This window comes from Lycorma delicatula, chromosome 2 (genome assembly GCF_047948215.1).
Source record: "Lycorma delicatula isolate Av1 chromosome 2, ASM4794821v1, whole genome shotgun sequence".
Lineage (NCBI taxonomy): Eukaryota > Metazoa > Arthropoda > Insecta > Hemiptera > Fulgoridae > Lycorma > Lycorma delicatula.
Genome location: NC_134456.1, coordinates 127,844,924 through 127,853,894, shown reverse-complemented (window position 1 = coordinate 127,853,894; position 8,971 = coordinate 127,844,924). Strand labels below are relative to the sequence as shown.

General features: G+C 25.0%; 1 protein-coding gene across 1 annotated transcript in view; it reads right to left on the bottom strand.

Annotated features, from left to right (window-relative positions):
- Positions 1-3,735: 3,735 nt before the first annotated feature.
- Positions 3,736-8,971, bottom strand: part of LOC142319214 (sodium/potassium-transporting ATPase subunit beta-2-like) — a 69,020-nt gene continuing 63,784 nt past the window's right edge. The window contains exon 7 of the mRNA XM_075356242.1: positions 3,736-7,996. Coding sequence (XP_075212357.1) covers positions 7,893-7,996 — 104 coding nt within the window. The 3' untranslated portion in view covers positions 3,736-7,892. The remainder of the gene's footprint in view (positions 7,997-8,971) is intronic.

Below are 8,971 nucleotides of genomic sequence, written 5' to 3'. Positions count from 1 at the left end.
AATGATACACTTATTCTCAGGAATAACAAGTATCCATTCTCAAGCTTATAAGAAAAGTGAGGAGTAAAGTGGTTTCACATTGCCTTCTTCACTGAGCCAAAAAGACAGTTACATGTCATCAGATGCCAGACCCACAAAAGTACAAAAATAAGTTAAACTACAAAAAGACAGAAGAATCCCTACAAGTGACAATTTCTCTCAGTTCACCACCAGAACTGGCTGCTTAGTGAGCATAATTTTTTCAGAGAAAGCAGCCTTGATTGATGCCTCTTGCAATGCAGGAGGCATTGCAATTTAAATTTCTTTCCATAAGAAAGAAATTTAAATTTCCTACTTTTTCTAATTTCAGTCCTTAATGTGTCCAGAAAAAAAGAATGGAGTAGGTTTTTCTATATGAACGAATTGATCAGAGAATTTTTTATGTAGTTTCAAATGCAGGGATTACATTCTGAAAATTATATATTTGATATCTGAAATTAAAATACCTGAGTCATTTTGTATTTCTTTTTTATAATCACCATATCTTTTAAGTAATATCTGAACAGCCCTTGATTGCTTAGGAGCTTCATTTTGTTCCAAAAAAAACTGTAAATTTATTATCAAAGAGATTCTTCTATAATGTTGTGAAACACATTTAATTTCTCTGAAAACTTACAGTATTCTTTTTCCATGGTCCTCCAAAACAGTTGTAGGTTCAAAATATTTTTTTCTTCTATGTCATTTCTATAATTTCCAAATAACCAGACAAAAAGTCAAATAAATAATAATTCTTTTATAAGAGAAAAAGGTAACCAACACAAATAAGTTGTATGCATCTGCGTGATTGCATGCACGCAAGAGCATTTTATAGAATAGTTTATTTAGAAATTTATTTTTGTTTCTTTATCAGTATATTACATTATTTTATTTATGATGTGCCCCATCTGATAGATTCAGCTGAAAGCTTCTGATTTTAATTTTTCATGTTCTGTCAGGTACAAAATTATCATTTTTTCTCACTTTCACAGTTTATTTATTTATTTATTTTAGTAACTTAAACAAGACATTGTAGTAGAATAAGTACCTCTTAACTGACTGTTTTACTCAATCATAAAATTAATTTGAATAAGTCAAACAGATTGAAAGAATGGTTTCATTTATTTAAAATAACTTGATTAATAAAATTAAAACAAACGACCAAAAACACTACATACAAAAGCCATAGTAAATTTGTAATTATACTGATTTGTAAAAAAATACAAATCTATGAAAAGCTCAATGTAATTAACAAAATATACCAAATCTAGAAGATTTTATATCCCAATATATAAACAAGTTTGACAATATATATAAAAAACAGATTAATTAAAAGTTCTTTATTAATTAATAATTCAGAAAAATTCAATTATATTTATTCAATAAACTTGGATAAAAATTCAAAGTTCAAAATTTATATTTTTTCATTCTTAATATAAAAACTTCTCAAAATTCTAATATACATTTTTTTTTACAATTAAATATTTTTTCATCAAGCTTCTGACACAAATTCCACATCAATTCACATATTTCTTAAAGACAATTTTAGTTAGTTTTTCTTTAGGTGTAGCTGTTTACAAATAAAAACACTATTTAAGGTGATATTCAATTAAAGAAAAGTTGATTACATTTTCTTGGGCCCTCAGAGACTGCACGTACAGATAAAAAATTATTAACAAAAAGTTATAATTTTTACTAGTATTAAAATATAAGTAAAAAATCAAAATCTTTTCTTCAGTGTTGCTTTTAAGTAATCCAGGTAAACAATCACATGTTCCGTATTTGCAATCAAAAGTCCTGAACATATTAAATATTTATTTTATATAAATTTTAATAGTACAACCTATTTGAATTACAACTTACAAATACCCAGCTATTATTATACTAATATATATATATACAGTATAATTATATATTATATAATTATATTAGTACATTATAATTATAATATATACACTAAAAAAATTATATATATATATATATATATATATATATATACATACATATATATATATATATATATATATATATATATGTTTATAGGAATTATAATTTTAAATATATCTTAAGGAATAATTCAGGCACTTTTATGGTAGATTAAAATAAGGCAACTCTGTCTTTAAACAACTCAATATAAGCAAAACTACCATGAATTTCTAATAGGAACAACCATGTTAATGGTTGGTGTTGTGTATACCTGTGATGTACTATCTACATATCTGTGAAGTACAAAATTTCTCAAAGTAGTCATAACATTCAACAGTATAATAACTTTCTCCACAATATGCATAGAAAGATAATTTTTTGGTTATTGTAAAGAAAACTTTATCATGCTTGTTTAAATACTGAGTATTATCCGTGTAACATTTTACTTGTTTAATGCTTGTTTAAGATAGTATCTGGGCAAGAATGTTGTGTCTAATAGTACAAGAATTGAAAATCTCTTGTTAATGTTCAGTGATAAGTTTAGACCCATACAAATATATCAGGTAATAAACCCATGGATTAGGAAGTTTAAAAAATGAATAGCACAGAAAAGATTGTGTCTACTGGAGGACCATGCACTAGTAAAGAAAATATTGTGAATGAACAGCCTTAAAGAAATCAGTTATCTGCCATAGTTTGAAGCATGGTATTTCAAAATCCACTGTATATGTTGTTATATGGAAATTATTACAACTATATGCATTCAAGCTTCAACTAAACCAAAAAATCAAACCAGATAATCATTTCAAAAGTATTGTATTAAATGCAAGACAAGGCAGGTGATGAAAATATTTTAAAACATTTTATTTTATAAGAAGCCAACTTTTTACTTCATTAGTCACGTGATTCAGCATAAAGGTCAGATTTAGAAGTCAAATTAACCAAATAAGATAGCTGAATTGTCCAAAATTCTCAAAAAGTAAAAGTAGGTGTGGAATCACTTATAGAAATGTTATAGGACTGTTTTTCTCTTGGCAAAGAAAATCATCACAGTTATTGATTGTTTGCTTTCCTGTAAACAACAGAATTGATTAAGTATATATCAGTTGGGTACCAAGAGAATGGAGTACTTACGTTTGGTGGTTACAAGCATGTTCAACAAAAGATTACCTGTTTGGTGGGTCAGTACAGAAGGGCTATTTCCTGATCACAATGAAGTTTAGATCTGACACTATGGTTTTATTATAGATTCATACAAAGAAAAGGTTTATTTTATGAAAGTATATAATTTAGATTACTTGCTTGAAAGAAAAGTGGAAGCTGTTGTTTAAATTATATTAGAAATAAACCAGTGATAAATAATAGAGCATTATTTTTGACATCTTCTGTGCAACAAATTGTCCCCATTTAGAAACTTACTGACCAGATAACAAATCTCATGTATTTTCTAATTATTTTTGTAACAAAAAAATAACTCTTAGTTTTATTAAATAAATAGTTATTAACGCACCAAATATTATGACTCTTTTTTGGAAACTCTGTGAATATATAAAAATATAAATACATTATAAACTTTATTATAAATATTAATATATTAATACATTTATAAAAACATATATAGTTATGCACATTAAATATTTCAAAACAAATTAAAACTAATGTGTTGCATATCAGTGATGAGTAAGAGCTGGTGTAAAATGGAACAATAAATTATTCAAAAATTTAACCTAAATTATTAAGGAAAGTACAAGATTAACTATTCTTAAAAAAAAAAAAAATAATAATGAATCAAAATATAATCATAATAAAAACTTTATTTATAGAGCACATAGTATATTTATACACATATTAAAATTACAACCCATAAAATTAATGTACTACTTACAATTGGTACAGGTATTTTATAATATATGTAGCATATATTTGTATAACTAGCACAGTAACTTTGCAACCCACTGAGGAAGCCATCCCTCAGGGATGCCCTTTCATATTAAAATTATTGAGGTAGATGATTCTACCTTCAATCTTCCCAATTTTTCATGTAAGAGAGTTAATGTGCATATTGTACAATAATGTATCAAATAAAATAATAAAAATTAAAAATAAATTAAACTTTTTTTAATTTTATTTTTTGTATTCAATATTTGCTTAAAAATATAAAAAAAATATATATGAAAAGTAGATTTAAGTGATAACTTCATTAGATACTTAACAAATAAACTACAGAAAACGAAATTACTGAAACTATTATTTTATTTAATCGACATAATGAACAAATGAACAAATTTATGTACTTTGTACTTCTCCAAATAAATAATGTGTGATGGTTAAATAAGAATATAACAAATGTTGAAAATGTGCACTCATCAGAAAAAAAGCATTCTACACTTTAGTTAAAGATATGTTATACCTCTGAAAGAGAAGAAAAAAATTTCTGTCAATTTTTAGATTTATTGTAAGTAATTTTATATATATTTTTTTTTTTCCCCAGAAGTAAGGAATAGAATTCTGAAGTGAAAAGTAAGTTGAGACAGGTAACCAACAGAAAATGAAGCCATAGTAAAATCATTATTATGACAGGTTACAAAATAGGATTTTCCACAAAGCTAATAATGAGATTTCAAGAAATTTAGTACGAAACCAACCTTTTCTAATGCTGCTGTTTTGCTTGGTTTGTTACCATTAATCACAGTAACATATTTGTTCTTTAAAGCATTCAATATTTCTGTGATTTAGATAAATAAAAAAAATACCCTAGTTAAATATAATATATAATTTACAATAACATTGGTTATTAATAGATACTTTTGTTCACTTATTGTCTAAAAAAAGTGTAATAAATATATTAGTATGAACTATTCGATTAAACAAGGTCATAGATGAAACAAAAAAAATTCTTCAATTAATCTGAAAACAAGTAAAAAAAAAAGAAACTTTCACTTTTACATTAACTGGTGTTATTAATTAAATAATGAATAAAATGAACAGGCCAACATTAAATAAATATTAATGATGTAAATTAATTTCAAAAATCACATAAAAATAATAATATAATAGACATTATTTTATAAATTCATATCAAAAAAGTTTAAACTAATAGTGATTTTTTTGCCCTAATTAAATTTTTAAAGCTTGACTAATAAATCAGAATATGCATGAAAATTACAAATCATTACTTCAAAAATACAATATATGTTTGATACAATATTCCATGGTTTTCCCAGCCAAAGAGTACATATTTACTTTAAACTTAATTCAAATAGTATGTTAAGACTTAATTTATTAAACAAACGCTTAAGACATATTAAGCTAAACAGCAGTCCATCAATACAGCAAAAGTTTTAACAGATTGACGTGGGAATAATGTTGAGGATGCAACACTGATGCCTAGATTTTAAGAAAGTTTTTCAATAATTGCTAATTTGAATATAACTTATAATCTTTACTATGTAAAGAAAATATTTTCACAGAATTTTTTCCTTGAAATATTAAAAAATCTTACTCCTCTCATAATAATTGCCATTATGTTTAAAAACTTGTTACTCAAACAGAACATTTGGTGAGAATAAAAAATTTAAGGAAAGTAATAATAATACAGCTGAAATTAAAAAAATGTTATTTGTCAATCAATTCATATTTTTTATGATAGTCTCTGAAACTTCTAAAACATCATGTACCTGTTCTCAACCTACTGTACCAGAAGCAGTACAGTAGCCGTTATTGTTATAATCACTTATCCAAGACGTAGGTGAGTGAGACTGGGGATGGAGGCACACTGTGTTAGTCCTCATTAGCCACATAACGTGAAATATACACATCAGTAATTCAATGAAAGTTAATGTTCTATGAGTATAAAATATACTGCCTTTCCTTTCAGAAAGTTCTTTACAGAGAGCAGAAGGCCCTGCTATATTTCCATTTCTTATTACAAATCATCACAACTTGACAAAAAATATGCATAACTGACTTAAACATTTTTCAGAGCTTGTATATTAATAATCATCATGGGATAGCATAAACTCTCCAGTGCAGATGTCAAGTCATTAATTATATCTACAGAACAAATAATGGCTCGGATCAGAATTATTGATACTACTGAAAGAATCCAAAACACACGTTTTGAATAATCAGGAGAAACCTGCTAAAAAAGACTTGCTAAAAGAATTAAAAAGTAGTATTTATATTCATGCTTTTTTCAAAAATTATGACTTTTGAATGAGTAATTCCCTTTATTTTAAAACAAGCTATAAAAACAAATTTATGAAATTATAAAAATTAATTTTCTTACTAACAACATTATGTAAACTTGTATTCTAACTTTTATTTTAAGGATTTGCTTTTATATACAGAATAACTGAAACGAATAATTTTGTACGGTGTTTTAATTCTTGATTAATAAGATTATAAATAATCTTATGATATATATATATATATATATAAAATAATATCTGTTCAGATTTGATACATTCACCTAAATCAGTAGTATGAAAGTTAATAATTATTCATACTTTTAGTTATGCTCATAGAATTGACATTTATATTGAAAAACAAATACATTGTACATTAAATTACATAATATAATATTATAACTATAAACTGCACCATTTAGATAATAATAATAAAAATGCATAATTCAAATTTATATTAAAAAAATGTTCATTAAAAAACATAAATTCTTAAAACCCTATGTGCAATTCACATTTTATAAACTACTAATAAATTACTATACATTTTGTTGTTAAATCTTTATTTTAATTAAAAAATGTGAAAACAAAAAAGGATTAAATTTTCTAATTATTCTTAGTTAAAATTTAAAATAATAAAGTAAACATGTTAAGTGTTTCATAACAATATATTCAAGAATAAGTGCACTGTACAACCATAAGAAAATATAAAAACTTTAATTATCTTAAAACTTTAAATAAGAAATAAAGAATGAAAAAAAATCATTCAGAGAAATGTATTGATATAGTTGACTAGTTGACTTTAGCTGATTTTTTTTTCTGATACTAGACTTGTTTTTAAAAATTCAAAACCATGGCTAACTATTGAGAAAGAAACATGTAATATTCAACAATACATTTGTATAACATACTTACAATAATAAACACAAATTAAATATTTAAAGGAATGTACATGGTGTATGGTATGTATACATACAACACTGTATATATGTTGTACTCAAAAATAATGATTTTTATATATATATTTAATTATTTTGCTCATTAAACGAGTTACACATACAAACAAACAGTTTAAAAAAAAATAAAACATATAATTTCATAATTTTCATTGAAACTAAAAACATATATTTTTGGTTCTTGAATCATAAAATATATAATTCCCTGCATGTATGATAAAAGAGTAATATAAATAAAACAAATAAATAAATACAAAGTAATTGTAAAAAGTAAATATTAAACATAGAAACTTACTAAATATAACACATACTATGTAACACACAGTCATGTAATCATTTTCCCAAAGGTACAAATATACAAAAAAATATATAAAAAAATGTATTGATCAAATAAGAAACTAGAAAATGTTTATAAAAGTTGAAAGTTTCTACATGTACATGTTCTTGTGTAGTCAATAATAGTAAATAAAATAAAGTAATCATCAGATCTATCATAAATAACAAAGACAAAATCAAAATACACACAAATAATTACATTAAGTAGATTTTTCTACATGAATTATTTATACATATGCGAACTGTCATGAATAGTTTAACATAACACATTCTGCTATATTGTATTTAATACAACATAGCACAATATAATGCTCTATGTACACTTTACAAAATCATAAAAGTAATATCATGAGACGTAATGTGGTTTTATCTTGACACCACTCTTTTGAGACATCAACTCAGACCATTAAAATGAATTGATTGTCCAATGATAAATGATATCTATACTTAGTATACAGATATCTGATAACAAATATTAATCAATCATAAGTTCAAAATGCACTAAACCAGTTTTATCTCTTCTGTCATGTTTGATATTTTTTGCCCATGCTTTGCATTCCACATTTATTAAAATTCCAGCTGAAAAAAATTAAAAGAACTATATTAATCAAGCAGTATTAAGGAAATATTTAAATATGATGCATTCTGCATCATTCTACTTATTCATAAAATTATGATTACTTTTAAAGCAATTCCATTAATTTTCATTATACAAACTGCATATATCTTGAAATATTTTCATTTACATCATTTGCCATAAAGTAAAATTATTATCAATTATTTTGCAGAATCTATCATTTAAGCATGCAAATTTGAGCATGGTACCACTACTTGGAAAAGGCACCAAATCCTTGGTAAAGGGATAGAATCCAAGTTTTCTGGCACTGTCAATAATAAACTTAACTATCAGATATAAAATTCAGCCTAATCTCTTCACAAATGGCAGTAGTTGTAGTAACTACATTTACAATGACTACAGTGCATGCAAATGTAACACATGTCAGCAGAATACAAGCATGTACTCAAATGATAACATACAATTCACACTTTTTTTATCCTTGCACTTGCTCTTCATTTTTTTATCTCAGGTTTTATATCCTACTAATTTTTAAACAGTAAATCTCATCTTAGCAATAACTGAATGAAACAATCACTACTTCATTTTCAGAACTTATTTCTATAACATGCAATAAACTTATTTCAATCACAATAAACCTAACCATTAATTTTCAAACATCACTGAACTCAACTTTTTTATAATTATAAAGAGATACAAACTTTTATTTTTTGAAAATAAGTTCTCCAGATAACAAGAATTATTCAAGTGCAGCCTAAAGTGCGGCCTAGACTGTATCAGAGGCACACTTAGAATCACTTTTAGAAGGTTAAGTAAAGTGGAATACACAAAAACTTATCATAACCATCATGATTTGAAGGAGTCATGCCATTTCTTAATTAATCTAAATCTAAAAATATTATTTGCAATTTTATTAACAGAAATGAAAAGTTAACCAATCAAAAATCTTCAGCTTGCATCTTAAAGGTAATTTATAA